At 28.8% G+C, this 16,387-nt stretch overlaps 2 protein-coding genes across 2 annotated transcripts in view; one reads left to right on the forward strand and one right to left on the reverse strand.

Moving 5' to 3' along the window:
• LOC142332609 (myogenesis-regulating glycosidase-like) overlaps nucleotides 1-14,636 on the reverse strand; it is a 96,904-nt gene extending 82,268 nt beyond the window's left edge. The window contains exon 1 of the mRNA XM_075379146.1: nucleotides 14,528-14,636. The gene's annotated coding sequence lies outside the window, so the exon portion shown is untranslated. The remainder of the gene's footprint in view (nucleotides 1-14,527) is intronic.
• The window catches only part of LOC142332449 (uncharacterized), a 37,039-nt gene extending 20,714 nt beyond the window's left edge, over nucleotides 1-16,325 (forward strand). Inside the window, exons 4-6 of the mRNA XM_075378893.1 lie at nucleotides 8,695-8,826; nucleotides 12,507-12,663; nucleotides 16,208-16,325. Of these exons, the coding sequence (XP_075235008.1) occupies nucleotides 8,695-8,826; nucleotides 12,507-12,663; nucleotides 16,208-16,325 (407 nt within the window). The remainder of the gene's footprint in view (nucleotides 1-8,694; nucleotides 8,827-12,506; nucleotides 12,664-16,207) is intronic.
• The last annotated feature ends 62 nt before the right edge of the window (nucleotides 16,326-16,387 follow it).

Here is a 16,387-nt window from a genome sequence, read left to right on the forward strand (position 1 = left end):
AAACGTGGCCTGTCTACACAATATTTTCCTTCTACCTGTCCTTCCAATATTAAAGCGACTATTCCAGGATGCCTTAGTATGTGGCCTATAAGTCTGTCTCTTCTTTTAACTATATTTTTCTAAATGCTTCTTTCTTCATCTATTTGTTGCAATATCGCTTCATTTGTCACTTTATCCACCCATCTGATTTTTAACATTCTCCTATAGCACCACATTTCAAAAGTTTCTAATCTTTTCTTCTCAGATACAACGATTGTCCAATCCTGCTTCGTCCATCTTTAGTAATTCTACCTCCCAAATAACAAAATTCTTCTACCTCCATAATCTTTTCTCCTCCTATTTTCACATTCAGTGGTCCATCTTTGTTATTTCTACTACATTTCGTTACTTTTGTTTTCTTCTTGTTTATTTTCATGCGATAGTTCTTGCATAGGACTTCATCTATGTCGTTCATTGTTTCTTCTAACTCCTTTTTATTCTCGGCTAGAATTACTATATCATCAGCAAATCATAGCATCTTTATCTTTTCACCTTGTACTGTTACTCCGAATCTAAATTGTTCTTTAACATCATTAACTGCTATATCTATGTAAAGATTAAAAAGTAACGGAGATAGGGGAAATCCTTGTCAGACTCCCTTTCTTATTACGGCTTCTTTCTTATGTTCTTCAATTATTACTGTTGCTGTTTGGTTCCTGTACATGTTAGCAATTGTTCTTCTATCTCTGTATTTGAACCCTAACTTTTTAAAATGCTGAACATTTTATTCCAGTTTACGTTATCGAATGCCTTTTCTAGGTCTATAAACGCCAAGAATGTTGGTTTGTTTTTCTTTAATCTTACTCCTACTATTAATCTGAGGCCTAAAATTGCTTCCCTTGTTCCTGTATTTTTCCTGAAACCAAATTGGTCTTCTCCTAACACTTCTTCCACTCTCCTCTCAATTGTTCTGTATAGAATTCTAGTTAAGATTTTTGATGCATGACTAGTTAAACTAATTGTTCTGTATTCTTCACATTTATCTGCCCCTGCATTCTTTGGTATCATAACTATAACACTTTTTTTGATGTCTGACAGAAATTCCCCTTTTTCATAAATATTACACACCAGTTTGTATAATCCATCAATCGCTTCCTCACCTGCACTGCGCAGTAATTCTACAGGTATTCCGTCTATTCCAGGAGCCTTTCTGCCATTTAAATCTTTTAATGCTCTCTTAAATTCAGATCTCAGTATTGTTTCTCCCATTTCATCCTCCTCAACTTCCTTTTTTTCCTCTATAACACCATTTTCTAATTCATTTCCTCCGTATAACTCTTCAATATATTCCACCCATCTATCGACTTTACCTTTCGTATTATATATTGGTGTTCCATCTTTGTTTAACACATTATTACATTTTAATTTATGTACCCCAAAATTTTCCTTAACTTTCCTGTATGCTCCGTCTGTTTTACCAATGATCATTTCTCTCTCCACTGCTGAACACTTTTCTTTAATCCACTCTTCTTTCGCCAGTTTGCACTTCCTGTTTATAGCATTTCTTCATCACTAGCATTTTACTTTCTTCATCACTAGCATTCTTATATTTTCTATGTTCATCCATCAGCTGCAATATATCGTCTGAAACAAAAGGTTTTCTACTAGTTCTCTTTATTCTGCCTAAGTTTGCTTCTGCTGATTTAAGAATCTCCTTTTTAACATTCTCCCATTCTTCTTCTACATTTTCCACCTTATCTTTTTTACTCAGACCTCTTGCGATGTCCTCCTCAAAAATCTTCTTTACCTCCTCTTCCTCAAGCTTCTCTAAATTCCACCGATTCATCTGACACCTTTTCTTCAGGTTTTTAAACCCCAATCTACATTTCATTATCACCAAATTATGGTCGCTATCAATGTCTGCTCCAGGGTAAGTTTTGCAGTCAACGAGTTGATTCCTAAATCTTTGCTTAACCATGATATAATCTATCTGATACCTTGCAGTATCGCCTGGCTTTTTCCAAGTGTATATCCTTCTATTATGATTTTTAAATTGGGTGTTGGCAATTACTAAATTATACTTTGTGCAAAACTCTATAAGTCGGTCCCCTCTTTCATTCCTTTTGCCCAGCCTGTATTCACCTACTATATTTCCTTCCTTTCCCTTTCCAATGCTTGCATTCCAATCTCCAACTATTATTAAATTTTCATCTCCTTTTACGTGCTTAATTGCTTCATCAATCTCTTCGTATACACACTCTACCTCATCATCATCATCATCATCATGGGCGCTTGAGGCATATAGACGTTAACAATCGTTGTCGGTTTAGGTTTTGATTTTATCCTTATTACAATGATTCTATCGCTATGCGTTTTGAAATACTCTACTCTCTTCCCTATCGTTCATTATGAAACTTACTCCTGCCTGCCCATTATGTGATATTGTTAGCAAAATCATTTTCACATTTATTATGAATAATTATGTGAATAGTCTTATTATTATTGAATAATAATCAATTATGTGAATAATCTTTCTACCCAGAATGATTTTTCACCGCTGTAATTCAAGTTAATTTTTGTTCAAGTAGAAGTATAATTAATACTGATATTTGTTCCTGGATAATGGTCATAAAAAAGGTCAGAAATTGCTCCTTAGCAGTGCACAACCACATTATTACAGACTTGACTGTTGGAAGATTTTCCTTTGGCTTATTTTTTCTGTTTTGTGATAAAGCATCTTTATTATATAAAGCATCTTCTTTGATTACATACTTATGTGTTGGGTGTATATTTCTAATAGAAATGTTTTCATTGTATTGATTATCAAATGAGCTGAATATTCACATTCCTCCGTTTTAGTTTACAATGACTGAAATATCTGCACTTGTCTCTTTATCTTGTATTTTAATGTTGTTAATTTGATTCTTCTTCTAAATTGATCAAACTAAATTTTGCTGAAATAGAACCCTTGGCCAGTTTTATATTGTAGTATTAACTACTAAAACATTGATAATATCGTTACAGAAGTGGTTATATTTGTCATTATAGAGATAAGACCTAATTGCATTTGTTAGTTAATAAAATTTGTATCTTCTTCTGACATGAGACTCACGAGTTCTTAATTTGATTGATCATATCTGTGTAGCAGTTCTTACTTCTTTCAAATATTAACCTTTTATTATAATAGTTGCATTCGAGTTGTATAGAGTTTGCTGTTTTTTAGTTTACTTTTATATGTGAATCTTCTAGTTTTAACATTTTTTCCTCTCTTTTGAAATAAATTGCTTTCCTTTGATTTTTTGAATAGTTTGCCAATTTTCTTTTTTCTGCCTTACAATATAGTAAGCTTATTTGTCTATGAAGATGAATGTATTAGTCGTCTTGATTTTTCCAGTAAAATATTCATTATAAATTAATAATTATGATGAATATAAAACGGTGTCAAAATTTAAGTTTTCTTTAATTCTTTTTTTCATTTGTGAACAATCTTTACCTAAATTGTACTTAGATGAGATCAGTGATATGCCTTTAATTAACTCTGACTAATGGGAAATTACGTGTACACCTTTTATATTCTATATTGTCACATGTGTATTGGATTCGATTACCATTATGTAATACTCAGACTAACAGATAAACAGAAGTTAAGATAATTTTGCAAGATTTATTGATTCGTATGATATTCTAGAAATCTGGTAAAGTAATTTTGTTTCTTTATATATTCGCAGTGATATAACAGAAATTTGAGATAACATCCTTTAAATTCAGATTTGTGTGAAGTGTAAAAGTATTATAAAAGAAAAATTATATTCTTATTAACTTTATTGACAAAGAATTGTATATTTTATTTATGTACTAAGCCATAAAATTTTTATATCAAATCTCCAAATGTCTCCCAAATAGATAGTCCTATTTTGGTAAATGACAAACAAAAAACATTTCAGCCTGTCTTTTGAATGTTACTAATATTCAATTTTGAAGTTACTTATGTTTATAGCCTAAAATGTTCTAAAATTTCATTAAATATAACCGGTAAAAAAATTATTTAGATTGGATCTGAATTTTGTGAGATTTAAGATGGTGTTTGTGTATACATATGAACAGACTACATATTATATATAAGCTTCTTGCATTAATTGTAATTATTATTTTTTTATAAGAGACTCTTAATTAAAATTTCCAGTATTAGAACCGGTTAAATTTCATTTATCTACATTACTTGAGTTTCTGTCATGATTTTATATTATAAGAAATGCAGCATCTTTTACCTTCATTGTGCCCGAATTCTGTTACATTGATTTGCAAAGTGACTTAAAAAATAGCACTAATTTTTTATTGCGTGTACATGTAACATAGTTATGGACTGTTTTGTTGTTTCAAAATTATTGTAACATCATAATATTTTGTTTGCATGTTTTTCTACTCATGTTTTTATTTTTTTTTTAATGTCTAACATAAGTTAACATGAGATTAAACATAAGATGGTGTATGTTCATGCATTAATTTGTATTATTAATACAACCAGTATGTATTTCAATTACAAAAATCAGTTTATTCAAATAGCTGTTTAAATTATGATAATATAATTTTTGTTATTTATAAATGACAATCAGATTTCTTTTTATGGCATTGAGAGTAATAATTTACTTACATATATTATGTAATAAATTTACTATCATTCTTATTTATATTAAATTACTTTATTTTGATTATTCACAATAAATGAAATAATATATATATTACAGAGAATTTAATTTTCAAATTGAATGGGAATTTTATAAAAAAATTATTTTACTATTAAAGTATGTTAACTATACCAACCGGTCTAGTAGTATAGTATCACTTAAATTATTTTAATTAAGTTTTCTTATGCATTAACTCTCTGTGTTGTTTTTTATTTTTTTGTTAATAATTTACTTATAATTAATTTTATAATTTTGTTATTACTGTATTGTGTTATTGTGTCGTGTGTCAGTGTTATTTCTATTCATGTAATTTTGACCTTAGCTTTTAATATTAGTTTTTTTATGGTGCTGTTTTTTGCATATGTTGTATGTTTATTATTATATTTAACAGATCTAAAAAAAAGGTCAAGTTTCTCAGTTCTATCCGTGTATTTCTTTTATCTTTTAATTATTTTCAAACCATTTTTTAATAATGAACCAATTTTATTGTTTATTTATTGATCTTATCCATAATACAAATTTCTCTGATAATTTAAATATAAGATTTTTGGGTCTTAATCTGTTATGTGCTCCACACCCTGTTTTTTATTATTTCATTCGAATTTATATAGACTTATGATATAATTAAATGATTTAATATCTTAGATCAAAAATTTTGTAAAACTTTTACTGGGTTATCCTGTACAAATTAAAGATAATATAGCGATCTGTTATGTCTGTTTGTATGCATTGTTAATAAATTGTTCTCTGCACAAAAATTAACATATTTGTGCAGTAATGTTCTTTTAGTCATGTATCATTTTGGTTAGTTAAACGTGTAGAATATGTTAAATATATGAGTAAGTGTGTAGCATAGTTTTTAAAAGTTACTTTTCTCCATATGGCAAGTCTGTTTGAATGACCTTATTACAAAACGGTAAGCGAAGGTAGGCATTTTGTTAATATTTTACTATCATATGTTTTTTGTAAATCAAGATGATGTTTTGTTAGTTGCCGTGTAACAGTATACTGTAAAACCGTAGTTGAAAAGCATTGTTACGGGTGACTAAGCAAGTTAAAAGTTGTCTTACTTTACTATAAACTCATAGCGTCCTGAGTGCAAAATCACTAATCTTATGTTCGGACAGTCATATGTTCCAAACTCAGCGAATATGTGGAAAAAAAATTTTAAAATAATACAAAAAAAAAGTGTGGTGCATGTTATAGAAAACATTCAAATTTTTTTAACAGAAAATTTAATCGTCTAAATAGAAAATTCTAATGTATTTTTAATATTTTTTTGCAATCTTTGTTTAATATTTGGATGTTATAGTGTAACTATGTATAGCTTGATGTCATTCCTACATTTAAAGTATACTCATGTAAAAACTATAGAAAATTGTTTGGAAAAAATAGAGGATAAAATTTATTCCTGCATACAAAAGAATCCTAGCCTGCGTTCAGTGATGTTTTAATGTAGTTTCTCTGTATCTCCTTTTAGTTATTTTTAGGGCAATGTTTTTATTTTGCTCTATCCGTATTTTACATTGAAATAAATAATAAAACCGGGTAAAAAGCTGTGAAATAAAATTTAAAAAAGTAGTATCTTTCAGTACTTTATATTTCAACTTTTTGAAGCTTGTCCTTCATTAAGCGCTAGTTAGTCATTGTTAGTTGTTTTTAATTTTGACTTCATAAAGTTAAAATTATAAAATATTTTTTTTTGTACTTAGATTTTTTTTCTTTTGAAGCTTGTTTATTATTATTATTTTTTAACATTTATTTTCTTAGATATTTTATTTTTCATTTGTAATTAATTTATGTGTATATGAATATTTTTAAAATGATGAAAAGTTTTTAAATTTCCTCTCTTCCTCTCTGTTTGTTACTACCTACTTCACACATTTTTTTTGTAATCTCATAGAACATGTTGTTCAGCAGCCTATTGTGAGTGCTAATTTTAGTAACACGGGCATATAACATTTTTATTTTGTGCATAATGGTGGAAAATGTTAAACTACATTACTAGATGAAGTTCTGCCAAAAACTTGGATACTCAGAGTGAAACAATTCATATGATTAAGTAGGCTTTTGGGAATAATGCGATTGTATTTGCATTAATTAAAGAATGATGTAACCACTTCCAAAATGCCTGAACTACAATTAAAGAGTGAGTATACTGGTAAGCCGTTAACAAGCCAATTTCCAAATGTCATTAACAATGTGTGCAGTTTGATAATGGAAAATCAATCAATGGCTTACCATCTAAGAAAGTGTAAATGATATTGAGATTAGTGATGGTTCTGTAAAGAGGTTCATTTTGATGCTTCATAGGGCACGTTGGAGTTTTATCTGTGGTGATTCTAACTTCCTTAAGACTAACTCGTATACCTTGGATGTACTGATATGACCCAGAAACCAAAGCTCAGTTATCACAATGAAAGTCATCACATCAGCTCCCAAGGCTAAAAAAAAATCAAAAAGGATAAACAGTACTATATGGAGGTTCTGCATCATCTTCATGTATGACGGGAGAGATCAGATGTGTGGGAATTATGCAAGCAGCAGTTGCATCTTGACAACGCATCTGCCCATCGGTTATATCTAATCCAGAATATTTTGTCAAGCATGGAATTCTTCAGGTTTCGTACTCACTAGACGTTGCCCTTATTTTTTCCGATTTTTACTCGGCTGAAAATTTCTCTGAAAGGATCCTAATTGAATAGGCCTGAAGGACTAATGCAGTAGCACAGCTGGTAGCATTCCAAAAGAGGATATGAAAAATATTTCCAGCAGTGAACAGATCATGGGTTAAGTGTGTGGAATCACAAAGGCACTGAGTAAGCTACATCTCGTTTTTCATACCCAGTGACTGAACATTTCTTGAACAGACTTCTTATGCATCCTTCAAATTTAACGGGAATGTTTTGCCACTTTCTAGAAGGAGCCAAGAAATATAACTTTAGTAGGGATTGTTTCATTTTTTACAGTCCTTTGTGAGTAGATTATCCCTTTTTAATTTTCTTCCCCTTTAATATCCTATACTGGTTCTATCCATTCCAGTGATGTTTTATATGTTTTGGATTTGACCTCATTAAATCTAATCCATGATAAGGTTTTTGTTTCAGTTGTTAGGCTTATTAAGTAGTACAGGAGAGGAAAATGAGTCCTTGAGTTGGTCCATTACAGTCTCCTCCTCCAGATACCAAAGATGCAATGATTCTTTAGTCCTGGTATGTGCAGTACGGAGGATGTAACAGGTCAGGTCTATACTCATAGTACTGTTCAAAGAAAGAAATGGTCAAGGATATGAAAACGTGCTGGGTGATTAGGAGGTATATGCCTTGATGGTTAGATTGAGATAATTTACTATCTGGCTCAGGACCTATTGTGTAAGTACTGTCATTGTTTAGTTGGGAGCAACTCTGCCTGTGGATCTATCCTCCTTTTTCTGTTTAGCCTCCGGAACCACTGCAAGATATTACTTAAAAGGATGAATGAGGATGATATAGTATGGATGTAAATGAAGTGTATAGTCTTGTACAATCTCAAGTCAACCATTCCTGATATGTGGTTAATTGAAATCCAACCACCAAAGAACACCAGTATCCATGATCTAGTATTCAAATCCATATTGTGGACTTATCCTAGGATATGTTTTCTGTCAGGTGATGTATAAAATGTCTTCCTGGAACTGAGGTGCTTTTAGATAAAGCTGAGCTTCCTAATCCCTAATAAAACTTAAATTCTTAATTTTCAGATACAATCCTGTTTCTTGTTTCCTGATGATTGCTTATATCAGGGTTCATGATTCTACCCCGTATTCGCAAACTCATTTAAAACTGTCATCTCTTATCGGTGCTTCTCCCAACTCTAACTCTAAATTCTTCCCATTGCATCTTTTATCATTGGAAATAGTATTTTAGTTAATATGCATGATCTGTTTTCCGTATGAAGATTGTATTTCACGATATAAAAAATTAATAAATAACTTTTTAATTTTTTTTGTTTGTTTCATGTATGTTTATTTTCTTTCATTTTATTATAACAGGAAGTATGGAAAATAAAAGTAGTGGAAAAGAGTTTAAAACATACACCAGAAGTGCCACTACAGCAACTATGACTGGTATTGAAACAAGTGTTGAGCCTCGTTCAAGGCCTCGACCTGGTTCTTTTAATGCAGGTGTGTTATGTTAAGAATTATTTAAATTTCATCCTGTTTTTGTTAAAACTGTACATTTATATTTTTGTATTAAAAATATTATATTTTTATAGTTAATGCTAATAGTAGTTCCAGTTTTAATAGATTTATTAAATACTAATATAAGCAGGTAGCTGCCATATTAAAATTTTTAAGTAATCGGGAATCTTAGGAAAAATTAATTACCTGATCAGAAACAATTCTTCTTTGAATTAATTGTTCTATTCCTTTATTCCTTCTTTCTTGGATCAGTTTTATGGGAGTTGGGCAGGTCATCATCCTGGCTCTTTCTGTGGCATCCTGGGCATTATGCCAGTACCGTCTAGTAGCCAGTAAGACAGCTGCTTTTTTATTAGAGCTAAGCGTTGTAATGACTCTATATTTGAAATACTATTAAATAACCATTTCCTGTCAGAGGGTTGTAAAAAAACTAGAAGCCAAACTAGTACCAAGGTGACTGCGGGTAAAGCAAGGCATCCTATTCCCCGTAAAATTTACATATTAAGAAACTAATCGTTTATATAACCTGTGCTTTAATAAAATTGTAGTTTTTAAAAAAAATTTGGAAATGTTAATTCTTAATAATACATTCTTAAACGCATTTTCTTCATACGGTTGAAAAACCTTTTATGTTGCTTCTGAAATAGTGGAAATTCAGTCTTGAATGTTTATTTTCATTTCATCCTTTATGTAAGGGTTGTTTAACTGATTATTTTTTCAAAAAATTATATGAGTAAAAATCAGAAAATAGGAAGTACATGGAATTAGACTGCATGCAAAAAAAGAATTCTATCGATCATTAAATAACATTTTTATTTCAGAGTTTACTTTATCTTGTTAAATTCAATACTTCTATTTGTTCGGTTCAAGTAATGATAGGAAGTTCGTGATAATTTATTGACTAGTAATAACTGAATTAAATAAAATTGCTTGAAAAACATTATAAAGAAATGTGTGTAATATTGTAACAATCTATGTTTGTGTAAAATAGCTAAAAACAATTTACTTATAATATATATTTACTTATAATGATACGCTTACTGAGAAAAGTTTTGTCCATATAAGGGAGTATTTATGTGTGCTCAGCTACATTAACTATTTGTATATTATTTCATTTAAAATAACTCTGCCTAGAGAGTGGATTATTGCTGAAAACTGAACCTGTTGGTCTAAGTATAAACAATTTAAAAAGAATTGAACTCTATAAACAATTTATTTCAAATAATGCAATATTTAAAATATTACCATATTTCAGATAACTTCCGTGGAATTCCCAAATTACTTTAATATTTCATTTTCAATGTATACTGTACTATGTATAATGTATTTTACTGATAAGTACAATATTATCAGTAAATTGCTGACTAAAATTCTTATAGAAAAGCCTTTCTGACTGGTGTAGTTATTTGACCTACTTGATAAGACCTAAGCAATTTTCATAGAAAACCTGTTATTATTCAAACAACCTCCTGACTATAACATTCACTCTTGTTCAGTATTGCTTGTCTAATCTGTTAAGAACTATACTAATTCAGTGTTCCATTAGCAAATAAATGAAGTACTATTATTACAAAATAAAATTAGTTAATGAAATATATTTCATTATAAAAATTTGTTTTCAAACACAGGCTTTAATACAATGTAAGTAATAAGTATGTTTCAAAAAGCACCAAAAATGCTAAATCTTTTGCAATCATCATCATGTAAAAGTATGGGTAAGAGTGCATAATTTTGAAATCTTTTCCTTCATTTTATTTACAATAAAGAATAAATGGGAATCATCAGATCACCAGTAATAAACGAGATGAAATAATACAATCATCATTTGATATCAGTATGATAGAATTGGTTGTTACTTGTTATACCAGTGTCAGTAAACATTGGTGTTGATGCAGCCTTGTTGTTTATTTAGAAACCTTATTTATTTTGGTGTGAATCATATTCCCTATGAGAGCATGTCAAAAGTTGAATATGGATGATGCCTGTACACTGTATAGAAAAAGGTATTCTTATTTGTTAAATACACATTTTTTCATTTATTTTATTTTTGTATGAAATTCTTCGCATTTCTTTTGTATCAATTCTATGTAATAAATTTGACCCTTTTCTAACACTGTAGAGTGAGCTATTAAACAACTGGATTTAAAAACTACAAGTTGCACCATCTGCTGCTGTTAATTGGTTAAAAAAAAAAGAGTAATAAATTGTATCAAAATCTATAAAAATTACACCCAATTATTTTTTTACAATATAGGCATATAATAAACTGTGAAAAGCTATTATTATTACTGGAGATGATTACGGCCATTAAGTGTAATAGTGTTTTTGTTTATCACGGTTGTTTGTTATGCACGTTTAGTTTTTATATTCTAAAATTAAAAGTTATGTTTTATATCATAAGATTTGTCAGATATTTTACTTATGGAGTCATTACATTTAATTTATTGTAATAAAAAAAGAGGAAAATAAAAAGTTAAGTTTATAAAGATAAAAAAAAAAAATATGCAAGTTTATTGTATATACTACTTATTTATATTAACAGAATAAATGTTAATATAGTATACATATATTATATGTCGCTGGAAAAGAAATATTCAAGCTCTAAACCTGTTTTAGGATAGTTATCCTAATAGCTTTTATTCTAACATAAACATTTTGGAAGACACTAAAAGTGGCCAATCAACAATAATGTATGACTTGATGAATAGTCATAGATGAAACCATTGTTATTTGTCTTTATATATCAGAGACGAGAAATATAATTACTTAATTTACATTATTTCATGTAAAAAAACCAAGTTTTTGTTTTCTTTCATTTATAATGTAACAAATTTACCACAAAATCAGCCCATTGTGTAATGTTCAGACAGGAAAAATTGATTTTAGGAAACTGATCAGATTTAGTGCCTGCGTTCAGCCAAGTGAGTGACCGAGATCAGAATACACAAATATATGTAAATTGCTTTTGAATTAAAAAAAACTGTTAGTGCAAGAAACATTTTCACAGAATATCTTATTTTAAAAAAAGTAGGTAGAATAAATTTGAGGATCACTGAATTAATATGTTACATAAAAAATTAAACTAAACAGGGGTATACAATAAAATTATTGTGAATACAATGGATAGTTCTAAATAAGATGAATCTCCATTCTTCATGAGAATGGACATGCTTGTCCATTGCAATGAATCATGCTTCCTTCATGAGAGATGCCCTTGTGGTTCTGAGTAAAATGTTTAACTGCTTCCTTTACAGCCTGAAAATTCTGAAATAATTTGACTTTATACCCTGGAATACCTGGATACCCTGGAATTTGAAGGGTGTGAAATAAGGTAAAATACAAATGATTAAAGCCATGTTCAGTGAACTAGTTTCCATTGATCACCCAAGTTAACACAGTATATCACCACATACTGTTAGGTATTTCATAGGGATTACCTTTCAAAATTTAAAAAAGGTATGTAAATTATCCCTTATGGGTTGTCAAGGATTGAACATATATTTTAAATTATGCAGTTAGAATAGTTACAAAAATTATTCTTTTATTTAGTACTTTTAGGCCACAAATAACAAACTGGGTAAATAATGGATTGGGGATTCTTCTAATCAAGTTAAATGTTTGGTTCTAATATTAAATTATTCATTTATTTTATTTTATTTCAGGAGGACCTTGTTTACCAAAAATTCGGCCACCTCCATCTGTTGTACGTCGTAATAGTGTTACTACTAATCCTGTTCTTCCTGTTGAAAGTGACCTTATTTCTTTTCATAGTCCTACAGGACCGAAAGCATCTGATGATTTAACTGATTTAGCATTAAGGTATTATTTGTAATTCTTATTTATTAAACCTTTTTTTGAAGTATAAATATAAAATAAATAATTATTATATTAAAGAAGGTAATGAAAATGAGTAAATATTATTATGACTTCCAGTTTAATTATACATTGAATGTTATTTTACAAGTTTATGAATAAGTGTAAATAACGCTTGTTACACATATGCATTTTTGCACCTCTATAAAATGTTTTCAATATTTTTAACCAAATTTAAAGATAATGCTATTTAGAATAAAAAAATGAATTTACTCTTTACACCTTGCAGGGAATCAATAAATAAAAAATAATTTGTGTTTAACTGATTTATTTTTATGTGTGTGGCTTTGACTGTTTGAATTTTGTCTGAATTACTGGACATGACTTTTAGACATAGACTTTTTTGACTTTTGATTTTTTTGGACATTGACATGACTTTAGATGATGGTGCTCTAGAGATGGAGAAATTATTTTGACTTTAAATACAATGAATTTAGTAAAGTTAAGTTTGTTACGTTTCATCAATTTTGAAATAATTAAGACTCAATAAATTGCTCTTTTTACATAAGGTAGGAAAAAGATTCAATTAAAAAGTCAAAATCAGAAAGAAAATGCCCGATCCTGATTATTTCTCACTGTTTTTAAATGGGTGTATTGTTGTATTAGCTGAACCAATTTGAAGTGTAACATATATATCACTTAAATCAAATTTTTCCAGTTTTGAGAAGCAACTAAGGAAGCTCCAAATCTCAAATTGGCTGGGAGAGATAAAAATAATACAGCTTGTTGCGCTCTTAAGTGTATTTGCAAAGTGTTTGAAAGCTTGTTTGTAAATATTTATTTAATAAATTAAACGTTAATGTAATGTTAAATAACAGATATTTTAACTGGATTTCATAATAACCTGCACAGTTTGTTAGATAGAATTGGGATAACATATAAGATTGAAGTTATAATGCACATATTAAGAAATAATACTTCTCATGTTAATTTTGAATATTATTATTTTATATTTGAACGCTGGTTTATGTGATATTTTTTATTATCTGCATTTTCTTTTTTCTTTTTATTTTGTACTTCATGTTATTTTTATTTTAGCAATTGAAGGGAAGTCCTGTATTAACTCACTTTTTGCATTTGTCAGTTTGTGACTTAGGCTACCTATGTGCAAATGCAGTTTTTGATTTGTACAAAAATTTTCATTATTGTTCCTCTCTGTTAGGCAGAATGATTTACATCTAACGGTAATTGGCATAATCTAATTTTAAAATGGCACCTACTTTTTTCTTAGGCAGAGCGGAAGGAAAGTTTTTATCACTTTGCCACCAACAAACATTTCATCTCTCTTCGCCCTGGATTGTATCCACAATTTCCAATTTTTCTTTCAGTGGCTGTATATAAATTATTTATTTTTTCATGTTTTATTGTATCTTAAAGCCTAATGTTTGTCTGGGAAACTATTCTTCTATTATTGCACAGCATTGTATCTTTCTCATTATACTGCTGAATACTTAGTCTAATAATAATAATATTTTATATGTGTATAAATATATTTCCTGTTTTAAAAAAGCAGGAATTACCAATTTGTGATCAATTTTTTAATGAATAATTATTGTGTTTTTCAAGAAAACGTTTTCAGTTTGTTTTGCACTTTGGAAAAATTAATCCATCTATTAATTGAAATGACCATCCTTTAAAAAAAAGGACTTAGATTATAGTTAGATCAGCATTACTAATAAAATGAAATATTTGTACTACTTAATACATAAAAATGTAAAATATACACTTATGTACACTTAATACATAATAATATCTATAAAATATAATTAATAGTACATATAAATATAATTAAAAAAATAATATTACTTACGTTTACTAATTGTGTGTTGAGTCTAGTTAGCTGTGATCACAAGATAGTGTTGCGTTTCATTTTTTAGATGTATAAAAAGCTGATTATCTGTTTAAACAGTTGTATATAGTATGCACAGCAGTTGTTGAATTAACTTCTTGGATGCATTTGGAATTTTTGTATATTTCATGTAATAACTTTATTTTTTCAATTTTATTTTGTTTCAAAGTTTTTTTTTATTGTTTTATTTTGTATGATGTGTATCTCTGATGTAAATGTAATAAATACTTCCTTAATAAGAAAATAACTAAAAATCTTCTTTTATTTTTTGTTATATTTTTTTCAACATTCATAACTTACATGCCTAAAATTTTTCTTTTAAATGTATTATTTCAGTGAGTCTTCTGTTTTAATCAAACTGCACAAGAACTGTTTCCTTTCTTACTACATTTTCTGTATTCAGTTTCGTACCATTTTTTTATTAGTTTTTAAAAACTTTTTAATTTGTTACTATCTCTTTTTAGTACAGTCTTGCATTTGTATCACATATACTTTTGAGACATAGCACTTTACAAGATGTCTTTTCTGCGATGTCAGATTAGTTTATTATATATGACTGTGCTTTTTAATAGAAAAAAATCCTGAAATGCTTATTTAATTATCATTAAATTTTCCACAATACATTATTACATCAATTGCTTATCTCCATGTGCTGGTATTCAGTCTTTTTCCCCCAAGTGACTGGGATCTATTAAAAATTGTCAAGACTTGGCATTTCCCATACATTAAAGAATATTTTATCTTATTTCCTTGCCCAAGCTTCATGCTTTAATGTGATCAATTTATCATCTAATAATGTTTTCTTAGAAAAGAAAATCCTGCAAACTTCATGGAAAACATAGGGTGCAAAAATAAAAAAACCTTAAAACTAAGATAAAGCATACAAAACTTAACATTTTTTTATTTAATTATAATAAAATTCTGTGAGGAAAGAACTTTATAATTTGATTAAAATGTTCTAAAAAGTAAATATTTGTTAAATATTTTAAATTATCTTTTTCTTAATCTAAAAACCTAATTAAAAGTTTTTGTGTTAATTTACCTCCTATTTATATTTGGGTGAAATAAACCAACCTTATATGTATAATTTTTTTAGGCTGGGGTAAATGGTCTCAAAGATATGAAGTTTTCCTACTAGCCACATGTTGCTGTAAGTTTTCAAACAAGATTTAATGCTGTTCATACAGTGTTATTCCCAATTACCTATTAAAGTTTAGCAGATGCTCAAATTGAACTCATTATTTCAGTCTTTTTGTTTTTTTTAATATATTTATTTACTACGAGGTGATAAATTTTCTTTGAAGGTGTGTTCATATTGGCTCACTGACTATCACACAAAAAATTGTTACCACTTCTGCTTCCCATCTCTGACCAACTCATTACATGAATTTGAACTGGTCCAGCGATTACGAACTGATTATTTTTAACCGACCATACATATTTGATTGTACCATAGACCAACTCTTCCATGGTCTGAGAACCGTGTCTGATTTATACAGGTGCAAGGCAGATGGCACTGTTGACAAAATCAGGTTGAATCTCAAGATAATATATATCTGTCATTTGATTTTTATTTCATAAACTCTGTTGTCTGGCATCAAAACTATTTTTTGTTTTTATTTTTTATTTATTTATTTTCAGTGTTGATGATAAATCTTTGAGTAAAAAAATGTCAATTGATTTTAGTCAAAGCAGTAATAATACAAGTTCTGTTTCGGATTTTCAGTTTAATCCATCGTTTACTTCAATAAATATGTAAGTTTTCTTATCTTATAGTGTAAATGGTTTTTTATAATTTGTTTTGAGTGGGTGTTCAGATCT

This window comes from Lycorma delicatula, chromosome 11 (assembly GCF_047948215.1).
Source record: "Lycorma delicatula isolate Av1 chromosome 11, ASM4794821v1, whole genome shotgun sequence".
NCBI lineage: Eukaryota > Metazoa > Arthropoda > Insecta > Hemiptera > Fulgoridae > Lycorma > Lycorma delicatula.